At 46.1% G+C, this 20,467-nt stretch overlaps 1 protein-coding gene across 6 annotated transcripts in view; it reads left to right on the forward strand.

Moving 5' to 3' along the window:
- The window catches only part of hmg20a (high mobility group 20A), a 164,056-nt gene that overhangs the window by 36,081 nt on the left and 107,508 nt on the right, over window positions 1-20,467 (forward strand). For 2 of the 6 annotated variants that reach the window (XR_013495671.1, XM_078199987.1), the window contains exons 4-9: window positions 2,137-2,352; window positions 3,782-3,914; window positions 4,339-4,376; window positions 12,633-12,705; window positions 14,826-15,041; window positions 18,427-18,559. Coding sequence is in view for 5 of the 6 variants with exons in the window: in XM_078199987.1 (XP_078056113.1) it covers window positions 2,137-2,352; window positions 3,782-3,914; window positions 4,339-4,376; window positions 12,633-12,705; window positions 14,826-15,041; window positions 18,427-18,559 (809 nt within the window). In the remaining variant the exon portion in view is untranslated. Of the gene's footprint in view, window positions 1-2,136; window positions 2,353-3,781; window positions 3,915-4,338; window positions 4,377-12,632; window positions 12,706-14,825; window positions 15,042-18,426; window positions 18,564-20,467 lie in introns of those variants that run through there. The other 4 variants (XM_078199989.1, XM_078199990.1, XM_078199988.1 and 1 more) reach the window with 4 other exon arrangements.

A 20,467-nucleotide genomic window follows, 5' to 3' on the forward strand; every position in this document is an offset into this window, starting at 1 on the left:
TGAATTAACTGATTTCAGGGAGTGTTCTCGGTCCAGGCTCGATGGGCCGAATGGCCTCCAACTGCGCTGGAGGGATTCTATAAATTACAAGAGCCCCAGTCACGCTAATGGCGCAAAACTCTCGCAAGGTTGCCACTAGATAATTTTTTGTCGGAGAGGCCAAAAGCTGTTTGCGGAGGTGGAGGGGGGGGGGGGGGGGGGGGCGGTGTGTGTGTGTGTGAGAGACACATTGGTACCATCAGACTGGTACATATCTCCACATTTTGCTGTGCCTTAGCTGACCTGAGTGCTCAATGTTGACACTTCGTGCCTGAAATGGATCCAGTTCTGTTCCCCACTTTCAATGTCCTTTACATTGATGAATGCAAAATTCACACTGGAAAAGACCCACAGTATTTCATTGTGTGCCGAATGCAGCCAATTCAGCGGCATAGAGCAGTGATGAACATTGTGCACTGTAAGCCTTTTGTTGTTCAGTACAGTGCCCTCCTTTGTGTTTAAAGTCACACTGGTGACCTCATGATTCTCACCCTGGTTATCTCCCTTTTATGTCTGGAGACGAGGTAGTATATTTGCTGCCTCCCAACGTTATTATGTGCAACGTGTTTGCCAACTCTGTGGTTAGAGCGAAACTGGGAACATTTCAAATATTCTTTCAGAGGCAGGTGCAGAAAGTGAATCAGTCACAATTTTGGACTTTCAGTCGGAGACAATCCCCCTCCCTGTGTGGGGCGTGTCGTAAAATGCCTGAAAAATTACATCGTGGCCGTAGTTTATATGCCAAAAAACTGCACGTAACAATTGTAATGCACTCACTATCTAGTAAAACATTAAATATTGATACCTCCCACTTTCTGTGCCTTTTAGCTTTGACAAAGGGTCTTCTGGACTCGAAACTTCAGCTCTTTTCTCTCCTTACAGATGCTGCCAGACCTGCTGAGATTTTCCAGCATTTTCTCTTTTGGTTTCAGATTCCAGCATCCGCAGTAATTTTGCTTTTATTAAATATTGCAATTATTTCTATTCTTTCAAATACCACTGCTGCCTTCCAGTGCGTTACCCAATTGCCGTTTTCCCTACGGCAGTGTAAATTGAACCGTGGGCAATGCCACAGCTGAGCTGAATATCCTTCCCACTCGGCAATTGGAGAATGGTTGGTACGTAGCAATTAGGAAAAGGGAGCTCTAGTTCCCCTGCCTCCTGTCTCCCCTAGACTGATGTGGAGATGCCGGTGTTGGACTGGGGTAAACACAGTAAGAAGTCTCACACCAGGTTAAAGTCCAACAGGTTTATTTGGTAGCAAAAGCCACTAGCTTTCGGAGCGCCGCCCCTTCATCAGGTGAGTGGGAGTTCTGTTCACAAACAGGGCATATAAAGACACAAACTCAATTTACAAACCATTATTCCAACCATTATTTTGTAAAATTAAGTTTGTGTCTTTATATGCCCTGTTTGTGAACAGAACTCCCACTTACCTGACGAAGGAGCAGCGCTCCGAAAGCGAGTGGCTTTTGCTACCAAATAAACCTGTTGGACTTTAACCTGGTGTTGTGAGACTTCTTACTGTGTTTCCCCTCGACTGCCCCGGTCACCTGTAGCGACTAGGCTAAGATCAGGTCACTCAGCACAGACCGGGAATTGAATTTGAGAGACCACCTTCGTTCTATGACTTGGTCTTGACGGTGTCTTTAACATATTAAAATGTTTCATCTACTCAAAAGTTTGCTCAGAAAGTGTGCTGGGAAATGGAGCTTTGTGACTGCAAAGATCGAAACGCTGTCTCCAATAAATAGATAAGCATTTTTGAATATGCTGTTGGCTTGATTCATTCCAGCTTCTCTAATCTTTCTGCGGTCACAGTAGATTTGACTTGAAATAAGTCGAGCTGCTGTTTTGAATGGAATGGCAAGCTGCTTAAGCGAATGGAAAAATAGAGGTGATTCAGTTGGTGAAGGACAAATCTAATCCGAGATGCACACGGGTTGGTTTGCACGGGGCGCGAGTGTTGAGCTGCAGCTTGCAGTGCGGTGTACAATGTTGGGAACTTTTACTACAATGGGGACCTCTCGTAAGGTGCCTTCTGCCGGCATTCAGTCTCTTTGACATTGTAAAGCAGGCTGTCTTTGTATTGTTAAGCAGAAAACTGCCAAGAAAGGGGGCTGGCCCAAAGGAAGGAAAAGGAAAAAAGCAACCAAGGACAGCAATGCGCCAAAAGCTCCACTGACTGGCTATGTGAGATTCCTCAACGAGCGTCGAGAGCAGCTTCGGGCACAGCGGCCGGATGTTCCCTTCTCCGAAATCACCAGGATGTTAGGAAATGAATGGAGTAAACTGCCGGCGGATGACAAGCAGGTACTGAATTGGACAACACTTGTAGCTAACGGTGGATGCCACCTGATTTGTCACAACTGCGGGCCTCCTCTAAGCACGGATACAATCTTGTAATGTTTGTTTGTGGCCGCAGAGCTTTAACGTGACATGATCTGCAGAGCTTGCATGAAGGCATGGGCTGAGTGGCCTGAAGACTGAATTAATGGGGATGGGGAGGGGGGGGGGGGAGGGGTGGATTTTCTGCTCCCAACCACTCCCGTTTTCAGCACGCAGGAAAGCTGAAGGGGATGGGGAATCCAACAGAAGTCCCAAAACAGCCTGTGGAATTTCCCTTTGAGATTGTCCCCGCCAATGATGTAATGGGGTTCCCGCCATGAAAGGTAGTGAACTCCATTAGCGTACTCTTGATGTTCCTCCATATCTTGGTCCCTATGGCTTCTTTCAAAGGAGGAGAGGCTTTAATTGAGTTGCAGAGTGCGCTCAAATGGCTGTAAAGAGAGCAGCTCCTTGATTATCGGATCAGCATGTTCTTCCATGTAAGGGGGCAATTTTGTTCACACACTCAGGGTGGTGAGTGTCTGGAATGAGCTGTAGAGGTGGGTACAATTTTGTCTTTTAGAAAGCATCTAGACAGTTACATGGGTAAGATGGTTATAGAGGGATATGGGCCAAACACAGGCAATTGGGACTAGCTTAGTGGTAAAAACTGGGTGGCATGGACAAGTTGGGCCAAAGGGCCTGTTTCCATGCTGTAAACTTCTATGACTCTATAAGATGCAATCCTTTGGTGGAAATATATGCTGTGCCAAAAGTCTCCAGGTCTACCTGGTAAACTCTCATTGGAAACTAGTCTTAAGATTTATGTCGTAAAAAAAAACTTCCTCCCACCCAAAACAGAAATGTGAAGACCCTGAGTAAAGAGCCCAGGCCCCTATCGGGGGACAGCAACAAGGCGAAGGAGATGAGATATATTGGAAAGCCTCAATTAGATGATGGAGTTTTGAGAGCGAGACAGGGGTTAGCTTGTCCTTTGCAGTGGTTGGAATTAAATAAAGACCTCCTTTTGGGAATCATCGATCTGCAGCAGATTATCTGTTGGTACAAGGGCACATTGTACCCTCAAGGTGGCCTGTCCACTTGCATTTAACAATAAAGATGTCTACAGTAATGAAAGTGACTGGGGAATTGATTTGGTTCATCATGATTCTTCACTGTAATCGCACTCTTATAAAAATCATGCATGAACCAAGCAGACATTGCTGTGAGTGCAGTGTGTGCGCTTATCTTTTTAATCACCTTGTGCCTATGTGAATACTCAATGTCTGTGGTTGCTCTGTGTACTTGCTGCCTCGGTGAATATATGATCAGTGTTCTCTGCACCAACACTGTAAATTCCAAAAGCATCCCTGTAACCCTTTGTGTTCATAATCAGTCTGTTCTGTCTATCCAGCACTATTTAGACGAGGCAGAGAGAGACAAAGAGCGTTACATGAAGGAGCTGGAGCAGTACCAACAGACTGAGGCTTACAAACGGTTCAGCCAGAAAGCAGAAGACAAACGGCACACAAAAGGGCTTAGCCAAGGTAAAAGTCGGGAGGCTTGTTGCTCACTGAAATGTCGTCAGCGGTTTTATTGCGGGATCCTGTAATAACCTGAAATTCAGTTATCACCCACCCCGCTCCTCCCTTTGTTGCGTTTCCTTATGCCCCAGACTTCTGTACAGCTCGAAGACAATTCCACACCAAACGAGTAATGACAGCTTCAGACACAACCCTCCCTCAGTTGGCTGCATCCCAAAATATAAAGATCAGGTCGGGAGAACCAACATTATCTGTGTTCAGGAGAGAAGGATAAAACTAACCAAAAGAAAATATATTCGTCTTGTCCTCTGACTTAAGCCAGTTACCAAACTGAGATTAAGGTCTGATATTGTCAATGGGTTGATTCCTCTGTGTACTCACACAAATGGCATATTATCTTTTTTTTATATCTCCCCTGTCCTTTTAGATGAAGGATCCCGAGCTAATAACATTCCTGTTACAGAGGTAGGACTGCTAATTTATTACTTGTATCAGCACAAGAGTTAAGAAATTATGAATATATTAAAAAAATACACCTGGCAAATGGAATGGATTTGCCTTTACTGTTGTTGAATGAAATAGAATTAGAGAATGGTTAGAGCACTGAAGGAAGCCATCCAGCTTGCTGGTTCTCTGCAAGAGCATCTCACCTTGTCTCACAGCTCTGCCTTTTCCCAGCCCTGCACATCTTTGCTCTTCAGATAATTGTCCAGTTCTCCATTGAATCTGCCTCCAGCGCACTCTTAAGGCAGCACGTTCCAGATCCCGAACCACACACACTTGTCCTTCACGCCATGGTTTCTTCTTTTGGCCAATCACCTTACATCAGCATCCTCTAGTTCTCAGTCCTTCAGCTGACGGGAACAGTTTCTCCTTCTCGAGTCTGTCCACACCCCCTCATGATTTTGGACACCTCGATCAAATTTCTTGTTAATCTTCTCTCCTCTAAGCAGAATGTGGAGTGGGGAGGGGGGTTTCAATTTACCACACCACCAATATTTTTGTCTTCTGTTACTGAAGGCACAGGACTGCAGTTCCCCAGGCAAACCCAATAGCTTCCAATAGCAACCCCAATTGACCATTCCTCACTCACGTGTTCAGGGGATAAGTGCAAGCGGGTTAATGCAATTGTGGAGGCATTATAGCCAGAAACACCCCTACTTTTATAAAAGCAAAGTAGTGCGGATGCTGGAATCTGAAACAAAAACAATAAATGGTGGAAAATCTCAGCAGATCTGACAGTATCTGTGGAGAGAGAATTGAGCCAATGTTTCGAGTCTGGGTGACCCTTGGTCAGAGCTGAAACAAAGAAAATAGGACAAGATTTAAACTAAGAGTGGATGGAGGGGAATTGACAAAGATGTCCTCCTTTTACTTTTATGTGACATCCAATTGACAGGGCGGCATGGTGGCACAGTGGTTAGCACTGTGCCAGGGACCCGGGTTCAATTCCCGACTTGGGTCACTGTCTGTGTGGAATTTGCACGTCCTCCCCATGCCTGCGTGGGTTTCCTCCGGGTGCTCCAGTTTCCTCCCACAGTCCAAAGATGTGTGGGTTAGGTTGATTGGCCATGTTAAACTGCCCCTTGGTGTTCGGGGGATGTCAGGGAGATTAGCAGGGTAAATATGTGGAGCTTCGGGGATAGGGCCTGGGTGGGATTGTGGTCGGTGCAGACCCGATGGGCCGAATAGCCTCCTTCTGCACTGTAGGGATTCTATGATTCTATGAACACTGTGTTTTCCCAATTTGGATCATTTGATGCTAATCAGATGCAGGAAACCCAATTGATTTGCTGAGTCCAGGATGTTGAAGGATCCTGTTGCAGGCTGCATCACATTTCTCGAGCTAAAAAATGAGACTCAGTCCCGGCCATCTATGTTGAGGGCTGCACTGGGCAGTGCCTTCATTGGTTAAGCATATAGGATCTCTGTAGATTTTATTTCTTGGTGGGAAATGCCTGGCTCCTGATGGTGTAGTTATGATCTGGATAGAGAGTCTTAATAACTACATTTCCATTCCTACCTCATCCCATCTGTTGCTGAACCTGCACCTTTATGTTGGTTGCCCCCACACACCCACACCTCGATGATTCCAATGCTTTCCTGGCCCAGACCCATCTCCCACCCTCCATAGACTTGCGCTCAGCAAAATCACTGCTGCCCACAACCTAACTTTCAGCAAGTCCTGCTCACTTATCACAGCTCTGCTTGCTGACGGGAGGTCCGCTAGCATTTTGAATTAAAAAGTTTCACCCTCGTGTTTTGTCCCTCCCTCTATTTATCACCTCCCCCAACCTTACAATTCTCTGAGAACTCTGCAATCCTCTGATTCTAGTTTCTTGTACATCCCCCCTCTTCCTGCTCATGTTTAATCAATGGTACTAATTCTAGATTATAATCTTTTAACTTCCTTTTGAACCCTGAGCATGGGAAAAAAAAAATTCAGGTTCCTTGAGTCATGAATGAGTCACAGAGTGCTATCAACACTGCTCATTTCACCATATCCACACCTGAAGAATCGCTTATGAATGAGATACTGGCGTGACATAAATAGTAGTTTCAAAAATCAAACGCAGTTACTCTTGGGGCAGCACGGTAGCAAAGTGGTTCGCACTGCTGCCTCTCAGTGCTAGGGACCCGGGTTTGATTCCCGGTTTGGGTCACTGTCTGTGCGGAGTCTGCACATTCTCCCCATGTCTGTGTGGGTTTGCTCCGGGTGCTCCGGTTCCTCCCATAGTCCGAAAGATGTGCTGGTTAGTTGCACTGGCCATGTTAAATTCTCCCTCAGTGTTACCTGAACAGGACCCGGAGTGTGGCGACTAGGGGATTTTCACAGTAACTTCATTGCAGTGTTAACGTAAGCCCATTTGTGATATTAATAAATAAACTTAAATGTAAGCTTGCAATATTATAAAGAAAGAAATATTCATTTGTATTGGCCCTTGCAGAATAGTTGAAAAAATTACTTTTCCCCCAAAACAAACAAGGGCAGGATCGATGGATGTTGTTTTGCCTTCAGTTTAAATGTTGCCTTATTTTTTAAAAAATTGTGAAGGAAAGGTCTTCACACTATAAGCAGAGAAATAAATCTGAACTGTGGGATTTTATGTGTTTAAGTATAATTTGTGGATCAGTTTAGCTTTAGGAAATTTCCAGCAGCGCACACTCAAACACAGAATCATAGAATCCCTACAGCGCAGAAGGAGGCAGTTTGGCCCATCAAGTCTGCACTGACAACAATCCCACCCAGGCCCTATCCATGTAACCCCGCATATTTACCCTGGTAATCCCTCTGACACTAAGGGTCAAATTAGCACGGCCAATCCATCTAACCCTCACATCTTTGGATAGTGGGAGGAAACCGGAGCACCCGGAGGAAACCCACGCAGACACAGGGAGAACGTGCAGACTCCGCACAGACGGTGACCCAAGCCGGGAATCGAACCCGGGTCCCTGGCGCTGTGAGGCAGCAGTGCCAACCCACTGTGCCACCTGTAGACTGGTAATACCCTGAGGAACAGTCAATGAATTGAAGGATTCTTCCACTGAAGCTTGACATGCAGTAGCGTTTGGTGAAATGTTAGGTGCATGCTGCAGAAGATGCTGCAACGCTCTAAGCCACCATCGCAGCTGGTGAATGAAGAATGGGCAACGTGGGAGATCAAAATGAGAAGAAGTGTAGCCAAATTTTAAAGGAATTAATTTCAACCAGTGGCGTAACTGAGAAATTTATTCCAATGAATAATCCTCGATTTGGAAGGAAATATTTGCACCACGGATCAGACGTAGGCTCTGCATTTCCTAGGATGGAGGATGGAAAGCACTATGGACTGAAAGGTTAGCTAGCTCACTAACTTGGAAATGAAGTGTCTCCACAGGGGGATATGCTTTTTCCACGAACTACAAAACAGGAATTGTTTTTTGTTCATTATGGTGACATCTTGAAATGATGTTCTGGACTGAAGTTCATCAAATGCTGTTGTTTGCCAGAATGGATGTTGCAGAAATAAACAGCAGAATGTTTTTCCAGTTAACAAAGTGGAATGACATGGTTCCAGTCATTTCCCCTCACAGATTAGACTTTATTTTCTTGTGTTTTGCACTTGGGCCAGGGCGAGCTTTATCAGTAAACAGTAAGATTGTGTATTCCGTGCAATCACCCAGAGCCCTGAACAGATTCAATGACAGGTCATTTGTGCAGGCATTATCGTTGATCACTGACCATTTTGTCAACTATTTTCATGTTACATAATGTAAACGTACCTCTCAACAACGACAGATTATCATAGAATCATAGAAACCCTACAGTGCAGAAGGAGGCCATTCGGCCCATCGAGTCTGCACCGACCACAATCCCACCCAGGCCCGACCCCCACATATTTTACCCGCTAATCCCTCTAACCTACGCATCTCAGGACTAAGGGGCAATTTTTAACCTGGCCAATCAACCTCACCTGCACATCTTTGGACTGTGGGAGGAAACCGGAGCACCCGGAGGAAACCCACGCAGACACGAGGAGAATGTGCAAACTCCACACAGACAGTGACCCGAGCTGGGAATCGAACCCGGGACCCTGGAGCTGTGAAGCAGCAGTGCTAACCACTGTGCTACCGTGCCGCCCTTTTTAAAAAAACTTCTGCGGCCTTGTCCAAGAGCAAGTGAAGCGGCCATTCTTTAATCTGATAACCCAAAGGCTCTTTTCAGAGCCACTCACTTTACCTGAAAAAGGGTGATCTGTTCATAGAATCATAGAATCCCTACAGTGCAGAAGGAGGCCATTTGGCCCATCGAGTCTGCACCGACCACAATCCCACCCAGGCCCGACCCCCACATATTTTACCCGCTAATTAAGTAGATGGTATTTAGTTTAATAAAATGTAAGGGTTCCTACAAGACCAACATTGCTTCTGACAATCAACTCTGAAACCAGTTGGAATTTAGTCAAGACTCTGTGTCGAGTAGCTCCCCTGCGGCTTAGTAAGCTTACATCCACTGAGTAGTTGAGCCAAACAGACCATCAGAGTCCTCGATTCCATCCTTATTGATGCTTAGTTAGCTGATCTCCGGGAGGGCAGAAGCAGATATGCTACAATTCCCTCAGGAAGAATGGTTAATAAGCAATAACCAAGGGAGAAGTGGTGGTGTATAGAATCTACAGTGCAGAAGGAGGCCATTCGGCCCATCGAGCCTGCACCGACAACAAATCCCACCCAGGTCCTATCCTCGTCACCCTACGTATTTACTCTAAAAGGTGTCACTAACACTAAGGGGCAATTTAGCATGGCCAATCAACCTAACCCGCGCATCTTTGGAGTGTGGGAGGAAATCGGAGCACCCGGAGGAAACCCAGAAATGGTATTGTCACTGGACTAGTAATCCAGAGACGCAGGGTAATGCTCTGGGGATCCAGATTCAAATCCCACCATTAAATTTTAATTCTATTGCCAAACACAAACTAGCTGTGAGGGCACCATGGTCGCGTAGACCAGTTGGGCCAAAGGGCCTGTTTCTGTGCTGTATTGCTTTATGACTCTAATTGGGGCGGCACAGTGGTTAGCACTGCTGCCTCACAGTACTAGGGACCCGGGTTCAATTCCAGCCTCGGGTCACTGTCTGTGTGGAGTTTGCACATTCTCCCCGTGTCTGTGTGAGTTTCCTCTGAGTGCTCTGGTCTCCTCCCACAGTCCAAAGATGTGTGGGTTAGGTTGATTGGCCATGCTAAATTGACCCTAATGTCAGGGGGATTAGCAGGGTAAATCTGTGGGGTTACGTGAATAGGGCCTGGGTGGGATTGTAGTTGGTGTAGACTCGATGGGCTGAATGGCCTTCTGTATTGTAGGGATTCTATGATTTTATTCTATGACTGTAATCAGCCAGGAATCGCATTTCTGATCACTGTTGAACGACTGTGACTGGGGCGTGAATGTCGGGTATGGCCTGAATAAGGTTTGCCTGCTGTGCCCAGCTTACTCACAATGGCCAATTGATCAAATAGTGGACTCCTGCAGCCTGAGTCAGTTCCTGCAGGAGAGAAGAGAATTGGCACAAACAATTCGGGGAGTGAGCGAAAAGGGATTGTTTGGCGAGGCTTGTTGCCTCCAGTGACAATTCTTTTCCCTCCAGCTGCCTCTTTTCAAAGTCACTGCTGCCTGATAGCTTTGTCAGAATAATGGGAACACCAATAACCTGCTTTCAGATGGGGGGGGATGTGTGCTGGTGCTGGTGTTAACCTTAACCGAGGCAGCCTTTGGGAATATGAACAATATCAGTAAGAAGTCTCACAACGCCAGGTTAAAATCCCAACAGGTTTTATCTGGAATCACGAGCTTTCGGAGCGCTGCTCCTTCATCAGGTGAGTGGGTGAAGGAGCAGCGCTCCAAAACCTCGTGACACCAAATAAACCTGTTGGACTTTAACCTGGTGTTGTGAGACTTCTTACCGTGCCCACCCCAGTCCAACGCCAGCATCTCCACATCATACCTCCAAGACTACTGCTATTGTGGACGATAAGGAGCAACATCATGTACAATATCAGGGTACGGTTTTGATATCAGCGGCAGCAAGCCTGGGAACAGATTAATAAGCCCAACCTTTCTCCCAAGTTGATTTCTAATGATAGAAGTTGTTATTAGAACACACCGTCTAGTTATGCTGACAATTTGCTGACATCTGCCATTTATGCTGCTTTTAACTAAAATACTGGAGACAGTGTATTGTTAGAAAGTTATTTTGAAGAGAAGGGAGTGTTTGAAAGTGCGAGAGATCACATATGCATTAACATGTTGGGTCTGTTTTACATAGAAACTCGAAGAAGGAGTAGGCCATTCACCCCTTCAATAATTTTCATTGAAGAAGGGAAGGTTGGAAGAAAATTTAATCGAGGTATTCAAAATCACGAGGGACCTGGCCAGAGTAGATAGGGAGAAACTGTCCCCACTCGTGAAAGGATGGAGAATAAGAGGGCACAGGTTTAAAGTTTGATTTGATTTATTATTGTCATATGTATTAACATACAGTGAAAAGTATTGTTTCTTGCGCGCTATGCAAGACAAAGCATACCGTTCATAGAGAAGGAAAGGAGAGGGTGCAGAATATGGTGTTACAGTCATAGCTAGGGTGTAGAGAAAGATCAACTTAATGCAAGATAAGTCCATTCAAAAGTCTGATGGCGGCAGGGAAGAAGCTGTTCTTGAGTCGGTTGGTACGTGACCTCAGACTTTTTGTATCTCTTTCCCCACGGGAGAAGGTAGAAGAGAGAATGTCCAGTGTGCGTGGGGTCCTTAATTATGCTGGCTGCTTTCCCGAGGCAGCGGGAAGCGGAGTCAATGGATGGAAGGCTGGATGATGGATTGGGCTACATTCACGACTCTGTAGTTTCTTGTGGTCTTGGTCAGAGCAGGAGCCATACCAAGCTGTGATACAACCAGAAAGGATGCTTTCCATGGTGCATTTGTAAAAGTTGGTGAAAGTCGTAGTGGACACGCCAACTTTCCTTAGTCTTCTGAGAAGTGATGAGCAAAAGAAGCAGAAGTGGCATGAGAGAGAACTTTCACACCACAAGAGTGAAGGTCTGGAATGCACTGCCTGAGAGTGTGGTGGAGGCAGATTCAATTGAGGCATTCGAGAGGAAATTAAACTGTTATCTGAAAAGGAAGAATGTGCAGGGGATGGAGAGAAGATGGGGGAATGGCATGAGGTGAATTCCTCATTTGGAGAGCCAGCGCCGACACGATGGGCCGAATGGCCTCCGTCTGCGCTGTGACAATTCTGTAAAAACGCACAATTCTCTTTCTTCAGAAATCTGTATCTTCCTTACCTTTGCCTTTAAATAGTTTTTGATTTGCCTTTGCTGTAAAGCAGTGTTCATGTTTTGTTAATGTTCCTTTGGTTTTGTAAATGGGACGCAGTTGGGTGGCACAGTGGTTAGCACTGCTGGCTCACAGTGCCAGGGACCCAGGTTCAATTCCCGGCTTGGGTCACTGTCTGTGTGGAGTTTGCACGTTTTCCCTGTGTCTGCGTGGGTTTCCTCCGGGTGCTCCGGTTTCCTCCCACAGTCCAAAGATGTGTGGGTTAGGTGGATTGGCCACGCTAAATTGCCCCTTAGTGTCCCGGGATGTGTAGGTTAGAGGGATTAGCAGGTAAATGTGTGGGGTTATGGTAATCGGGCCTGGGTGGGATTGTTGTTGGTGCAGACTCGATGAGCTGAATGGCCTCCTTCTGCGCTGGAGGGTTCCTATGAATCTATGACGCTTCACCGAGAGGTGCAGTGAAAGAGAAACAACCCCCAAAAGGCCATCATGAGTGACGATGCAGCTTCTTGGAGTTAATGGCACAGCATTGCTGACTTGTGCCGCAGGAGGCTGGCAAATGGGATATCAATGACTTCCTGAGCAGTATGCTGGCCACTCTTGCATACTTCCTGGAAGCCTTCTACTGAGTAACACAGGCAGAGCCTGCAGGAAGATCAGCCAAACTTTCTATTCCAATACATTGTAGGAGAGTGAGAGGTGAGGGGGAAGAGAAAATAATTTGTCTCAAAATGTAGTAAATATCTTTACAAGAGTACCTGTGGAATGTGTTCCAATGTGTTTTTGTGGGATATTGTTTGATTTGGTTTCTGTCTGATGCTGTTATATACATAGGTACAAAGGAGGGAGAGCGGTGGATTTTCCTGGATTTATAAAACATGGATGATGATTCTGTATTTTATTTTACAAAAGCAGGGCGAGCTGAAGGATCGATCCGTGTTGGACATTCCGATTTTCTCTGAGGAATTTTTAGACCACAGCAAAGGTAGGAAGAGCCAGCATTAATATTAAAGTGCAGGGCATTTAATTATAGGGAAAATAATATCGAAGCTCCACACTGGAATAAATTGAAGTTGAAATATTGAAACTGCTCATTTGACCTGATTTATCTGTGCTGGTGAGCAGCCAAGTGGCACAGCGGTTAGCACTGCCGCCTCACAGTGCCAGGGACCCGGGTTCAATTCCGGCCTTGGTTCACTGTATGTGTGGAGTCTGCACGTTCTCCCCGTGTCTGCGTGGGTTTCCTCCGGATGTCCAGTTTCCTCCCACACTCCAAAGATGTGTGGGTTATGTGGATTGGCCGTGCTAAATGTGCAGTGTTACGGGGATGGCACAGGGACTGGGCCTGGGTCAAGATGCTGGTTCGGGGATTCGGTGTAGACTGGATCATAGAAATCATAGAAACCCTACAGTACAGAAAGAGGCCATTCGGCCCATCGGGTCTGTACCGACCACAATCCCACTCAGGCCCTACCCCCATATCCCTACATATTTTACCCACTAATCCCTCTAACCTACGCATCTCAGGAGACTAAGGGGCAATTTTAGCATGGCCAATCAACCTAACCCGCACATCTTTGGACTGTGGGAGGAAACCGGAGCACCCGGAGGAAACCCACGCAGACACGAGGAGAATGTGCAAACTCCACACAGACAGTGACCCAAGCCGGGAATCGAACCCAGGTCCCTGGAGCTGTGAAGCAGCAGTGCTAACCACTGTGCTACCGTGCCGCCCAAATGGGTCAATGCTCTCTGTCTAATTGTAGGGATTCAATGGATAGTTCCAATCACATTTACCCACCCTGCTACAGTACCCCTTTAATTCTTTTTCATTCACCAACCTATCCAATCTAATCTTGAACGTTGAGTGTATGCTCCAACCATTAACACTCGCAGTGAATTCCACAGCCTCTACTCAATGTGCACAGATGTTTCTACATCTGTTCGAAATATATCACATTTAATCTTGGATGCATCGCCTTTGTCTTGACCCCTCAGCTGCAGTTTACATCTATCTATCCTGTCCCATCGTTCATAATTTTAAACATTTTTATTATATTGCCTCATTCTAATGAGAAATGACAGGATTTCTCCTTGCAAGTTTCTCCTTGCATCTGTATTTCCTCTTGCTGGACAGCATCTGAGTTGATTTGAATTGTACCCCCCCAGCCCCACTAAATTTCAATATCCTTCCCAATACTGCCAAAGTGCTCCATCTGAAGTCCTAAAGTTCGATATGGGTCCATCATTATACCTTGGCTTTTATATTCCATATTTTTTGAGATTGGGTTTAGAATTAAATTAGCTTTTTTTTGTTCTGTGCCCCTATCCCAAAGTTCCTCTGCTCTTCCACACCACCCGGGCTATTTAAATTCATCTTTATTCATTTGTGAGACATGTGAGGGCGTCGCTGGCTTTGCCTGCATTTATTGCCCACCCCTAGTTGCCCTTGAACTGAGTGGCTTGCTAGACCATTTGAGGACACTTGCTGTGGTTCTACAGTTACATGTAGGCCAGACCAGGTAAGGACAACAGATTTGCCCCTCTAAAGGACGTTAGTGAACCAGATGGGTTTTTCCAACCATCGACAACGGTTTCATGATGAGGAGGAATTTCTTCAGCCAGAGAGTAGTGAATCTGTGGAACTCTTTGCCGCAGAAGGCTGTGGAGGCCAGGTCATTGAGTGTCTTTAAGACAGAGATAGATAGGTTCTTGATGAATAAGGGGATCAGGGGTTATGGGGAAAAGACAGGAGAATGGGGATGAGAAAAATATCAGCCATGATTGAATGGTGGAGCAGACTCGATGGGTCAAGCGGCCTAATTCTGCTCCTATGTCTTATGGTCATCTTATTTCCAGATGTTTTTTATTGAATTCAAATTCTGTCATCCATAGCGAGATTCGAACCCGGATCCCCAGAACATTTCCTGAGTTTCTGGATTAATAGTCTAATGATAATACAACTCGGCATCGCCTCCCTTTACAGGGGATAACTGCTGTTTTAACACATGGGTGATCTGCTTGTCTTCATTGCTTGCTTTCTTATGTGTTGTAGTTTAAATCCCTAGTACAAAATGTAATCATTTTGCTTCTCTTGACGTGCAGCTCGAGAAAGGGAACTCCGGCAGCTGAGGAAGTCCAATATAGAATATGAAGAAAGAAACGCAGCCTTACAGAAACATGTGGAGAGCATGAAGACAGCGGTCGAGAAGCTAGAGATTGATGTGATGCAGGAACGAAACAGGAACGTTGTCCTTCAGCAGCACTTGGACACCCTGCGGCAAGCACTGACATCAAGTTTTGCCACTGTCCCATTGCCAGGTATTCCAGTTAGAACAATAGACTTTTACCTTTGAAGGGTGAAAACATTTCCAAGTCCAGCTTTTTCAAAAATAGAAAATAAATCTATAAATAAATGGGGAGGCATGGTGGCACAGTGGTTAGCACTGCTGTCTCACAGCTCCAAGGTTCGATTCCCGGCTTTGGGTCACCGTCTGTGCGGAGTTTGCACGTTCTCCCCTGTGCCTGCGTGGGTTTCCTCCGGGTGCTCCAGTTTTCTCCCACACTCCAAAGATGTGCGGATTAGGTGCACTGGCCGTGCTAAATTTCCCCTTAGTGTCCCGGGATGCGTAGGTTAGAGGGATTGGCGGAGTAAGTATGTGGGGTTATGGGGCTGGGGCCTGGGTGGGATTGTTGTCGGTGCAGACTCGATGGGCCGAATGGCCTCCTCCTGCACTGTAGGGATTCTATGATTCCTATCCTATGAAATTTCCTCCGGGTGCTCCGGTTTCCTCCCACAGTCCGAAAGACGTGCTGGTTAGGGTGCATTGACCTGAACAGGCGCTGGAGTGTGGCGACTGAGGGAATTTCAGTAACTTCATTACAGTGTTAATGTAAGCCTTACTTGTGACTCATAAACTTTAACTTAAATGTAGCAAGCATTCTTCATGCCACTTGATGTACCGATTGCAATTGTCACGATAAGGGTTGCTCATAAGAGAGGCAAAGGGAACAAGCTTGAGCAATGTGTGTCCTGTGTAGGGGCGAGGCCAGTGCATTTATGTAGATTCCCCAGACTGATCCATTGGTCGTCCAACCCCAGCAGCAAGCTGAGGATTTTCTGCTCAAAGAATGAAGATGGTTTGAATCATTGGAGACCACGGTATAGTTTTGGCAAAGTGAGACTTATTCTGCCGGTTTAGTTGTGGAACTGAGGCATGCAAAGTGAGGAAGTCTCCCAAATTCAACCTCCAGTCTGACGCCAAGATAGATATTGTGGCACTACGGCTGGGTCTTTATGTCCCTATATGAGTGAGGGGTAAGAAAATCAGACAAATTGTTTCTGCTGATTGCTAAGCAAAGATTCTTGATGGAAAGTGCATCTGTTTCAGACAAAGATAACAATGGACAGACAAGTGGTATCGTCACTTAGGCACAATATCAAACAGCTGTCACTGTTAAAGGAAGCAACCCAATAGGAATAAACACCTTCAGAGTAAAAAAAGGAGAAAAGCAAGTTACTGAGGAAACCGAAAGAGAAAATGCTGGCAAATCTCAGCCGGTCTGGCAGCATCTGTAAGGAGAGAAAAGAGCTGACGTTTCGAGTCCAGATGACCCTTTGTCAAAGCATCAAAAGTATAGTGGAATATAGTGTTCAGTTCTGGTCGCCACACTACCAGAAGGATGTGGAAGCTTTGGAGGGGTACAGAAAAGATTTACCAGGATGTTGCCTGGTATGGAGGGCATTAGCTATGAGGAGAGGTTGGAGAAACTTGGTTTGTTCTCACTGGAACAATGGAGATTGAGGGGCGACCTGATATAAGTCTACAAGATCATGAGAGGCATGGACAGAGTGGATAGTCAGGAGCTTTTTCCCAGGGTGGAAGAGTCAATTACGAGGGGGCACAGGTTTAAGATGTGAGGGGCAAGGCAGATTTTTTACAGAGGGTGGTAGGTGCCTGGAACTCGTTGCCGGGGGAGGTAGTGGAAGCAGATACGATAGTGACTTTTAAGGGGCGTCTTGACAATTACATGAATAGGATGGGAATAGAGAGATAAGGTCCCCAGAAGAGTAGGGGGTTTTAGTTCAGTCGGGCAGCATGGTCGATGCAGGCTTGGAGGGCCGAAGGGCCTGTTCCTGTGCTGTAATTTTCTTTGTTCTTTCTTTCTGCTTCCACTACCTCCCCCGGCAGCGAGTTCCATGCATCTACCACCCTCTGTGTAAAAAAAAAAACTTGCCTCGTACATCTCCTTTAAACCTTGCCCTTCGCACCTTAAACCTATGCCCCTTTTGATAAATTGGGAATATCCATTGAAAAAATGTTACGAGTCCAAAATATTGAGTCCAAGGCAGCTTTGCTAGAGTTACACTGAAAGCAAGGTCTGATTTAGGTTATCCTTTGTACTTTGAAAGTCATAGGAATAATTGGAGTTTAGGATTGCCCTGGGAATGGGCTGTTCTATATCGAGTGTCTGTAATGGTGCCAAGATTTCAGAAGGTGACTAACCTGATCTCGTGGGAGCTGCATGTTCAAAGTTAAAATTGAACCGAGTATATTTACTGCTCGTGGATTGCTGCCACAGTAGACTAGACGTTGTGTCGTTGATGTTAACAAGGTGGCAGCAAGTGGCTCCGACAGAAACTTGCTTCTCAGGACACAAATGGTGAAGGAGAAGGGATGCGTGTGTTTTCCTAGAGGGTACCCCAGATTCCCGTCATGATTCCTTGACAGCAGAGTCTCCAGCTTTAACCAGACTAAAGGGGAGGAGAATAAAAGGAATAAACTGGTAAGATACTCTGTGCACCTCCAACCACTATATTAGGAGTGGTTTTTGTAATAATTATAGCCTTCAACGGTTCAATGTCATATGTTTGCTTGTTTGTTATTTATTACTGACTAATGTAGAGATCTACAAGCTTATTTTTCAAATTGCTATCTTTTTCCTGAACCCATATCCTAGCATGACTTAACAGGGTATTTTTATTTTCCAATTCTCTCCTTGCATAGAACCTACAGCACAAAAGGAGGCCATTCGGCCCATCGAGCCAGCACCGAGAACAATCCCACCCAGGTCCTATCCCCGTAATCCCATGTATTTACCCTCCTAATCCCCCCTGACAATAAGGGGCAAGTTGGCATGGCCAATCAACCTAACCCGCACATCTTTCGGAAAGTGGGAGGAAACCAGAGCACCCGGAGGAAACCCACGCAGACACGGGGAGAATGTGCAGACTCCACACAGCCAATGAGTCAGGGCTGGAATTGAGCCTGGGTCCCTGGCGCTGTGAGGCAGCAGTGCTAACCACTGTGCCACCGTGCCGCCCCTCTTAAAGGTGCAAATATAATTGGATACCTTAAATGTCAACAGGGCATTTCTCCAGCTATGAAGCTTAAAGTGCTTCACATTAAAACCAGATTCTATTCCCATCAGGTGTCCATGCAGAATAATTTTTCTGCTGGGAATGTGTGAACACCAGCAGGGAGCAGGATGTTAAGCTGGTTAGGCCGAACTCGGATAGTTGAATATTCTGCAGGTACTTCTCGTTAGTGAATGAACATCTTGGGGAAGCCACGGAGGATATCCCAGCAGGTTCTGATTCTTTCAGGGAAGGAATGCAGAGACAATTGACAAAAGAGCAACCCTACCTGTTTCTGATACTGCTGTAATCCTAGTATAAGTGGAAGTTTCCCCTTTGTTTTTGCAGGTTCTGGAGAGACACCTACGCTGGAAACCATTGATTCCTACATGAGGAAATTACACGGTATTATTCTATCCAACCCACAAAATAATGAGAATCTCATTGCCACAGTGCGTGACTTAGTAAGCCGACTTGACAGGTGAGGACACAATATTAGGCATCAAAGAACAATTTTTGTATTGACCCTTCAGACTGATTTGAGAGAGTGTTGGAGGCGATTGGGAAATCTGTGTTTGGCACTTAAATTTGGGCCTAATTGGGACGGCACGGTGGTTAATACTGCTGCCTCACAGCACCAGGGATCTAAGGTCGATTCCAGCCTTGGGTGATTGTCTGTGTGGAGTTTGCACATTCTCCCCGTGTCTGCACGGGTTTCCTCCCGGGTGCTCCGGTTTCCTCCCACACTCCAAAGATATGCAGGCTAAGTGGATTGGCCGTGCTAAATTGCCCCTTCATGTCTCAAGATGTGTAGGTTAGGGGGATTAGCGAGGGGGTTACAGGGAGAGAGCCGAGGTAAAATATTCTCTCAGAAAGCAGACTCGATGGGCCGAATGGCGGTCTCCTCCACTGTCGGGATTCTGTGATTCTACTTTGATATTCAAAACTATCCACACAATTGTTTGCAGTGTACTATTTGTACAGTGAGTATGGGCTCTGGGGCAGTGTGGTGCAACATGGGATCACAATTATCTTACAGATACAACATGAAAGCTCCGAAAGATGATTATCACGATGATTAGCATGATTATGGTGCATCAATGGGCAGATAAACCCTTCCACTCCCACATTCCTTTCTCCAACCACAAGTAGGCTTACATTAACACTGTAATGAAGTTATTGTGAAAATCCCCTAGTCGCCACACTCTGGCGCCGGTTCGGGTACAGAGGGAGAATTTAGCATGGCCAATCCACCCAACCAGCATGTCTTTCGGACTGCGGGAGGAAACCGGAACACCCGGAGGAAACCCACGCAGACACGGGGAGAATGTGCAGACTCCACACAGCAACCCAAGCCGGGAATCGAACCCGGGTCCCTGGTACTTTGAGGCAGCAGTGCTAACCACTATGTCGCCCCATTTATAACAATCTCCTTAATATTTCCTGTTTCAACCTCCACCCCTAATATGATGGCCGTTGAATAACTCAGAGTGCAACACTTGACTGTATCTCTCAGAAGGCTAAATGTTTGAATCCTGGGACTCCTTTCCAAGCCCTGAAAATTATAGCGTTACAGAGATGCTGGGAGGTTTGATTAAGGAAGGTTTCCTGCATGCACATCTATTTTTATTGCATTTCCCTCAGAAAGAAATGTTATTGCTAATGAAAACAATGTTTCACATCGGAACCACTAGCAGCATTTTGTATACGTAGTGTTGTACCAGAATGAAATAAATAAAGTTTATTTATTAGTGCCACAAGTAAGGCTTACATTAACACTGCAATGAAGTTACTGTGAAAACCCCTAGTCACCACACTCCGGCGCCTATTCGGGTACACTGAGGGAGAATTTAGCATGGCCAATGCAGCTAACCAGCATGTCTTTTGGACTGTGGGAGGAAACCGGAGCACCTGGAGGAAGCCCACGCCGACACGGGGAGAACGTGCAAACTCCACACAGACAATGACCCAAGCTGGGAATCAAACCTGGGTCCCTCACGCTGTGAGGCAGCAGCACTAACCACTGTGCCGCCGTGCAAAAAAATAAGCAAAACACACAACGCAGTGAATTCCACTTGTTTGATCGGATCGTGTAAAATGAGTGACAGCCTGTGGTTTGTGCCATGTCATAATGGTCGCAATTCAGGAACTCCCTCCCTAACAGCACGATAGGTGTACCTACACACGAACTGCAGTCATTCACCAGCCACCTTGTCACAAGCAATTAGGAATGGGTAATAAACACTGGTCTTGGCAGCGACACCCACATCCCACGAATGCACTGAAAATAAGCCTGGCGGAATCGAGCTCCAGAACTGCAGAAACGAGCATCAAAATGCAGGATTGCAGGTTCCTTTTGTAAGGCGACCCGAACGTGTCTGGTGTCCGC

The sequence above is a fragment of the Mustelus asterias genome, chromosome 29, assembly GCF_964213995.1.
Source record: "Mustelus asterias chromosome 29, sMusAst1.hap1.1, whole genome shotgun sequence".
In the NCBI taxonomy this organism is placed as follows: Eukaryota; Metazoa; Chordata; class Chondrichthyes; order Carcharhiniformes; family Triakidae; genus Mustelus; species Mustelus asterias.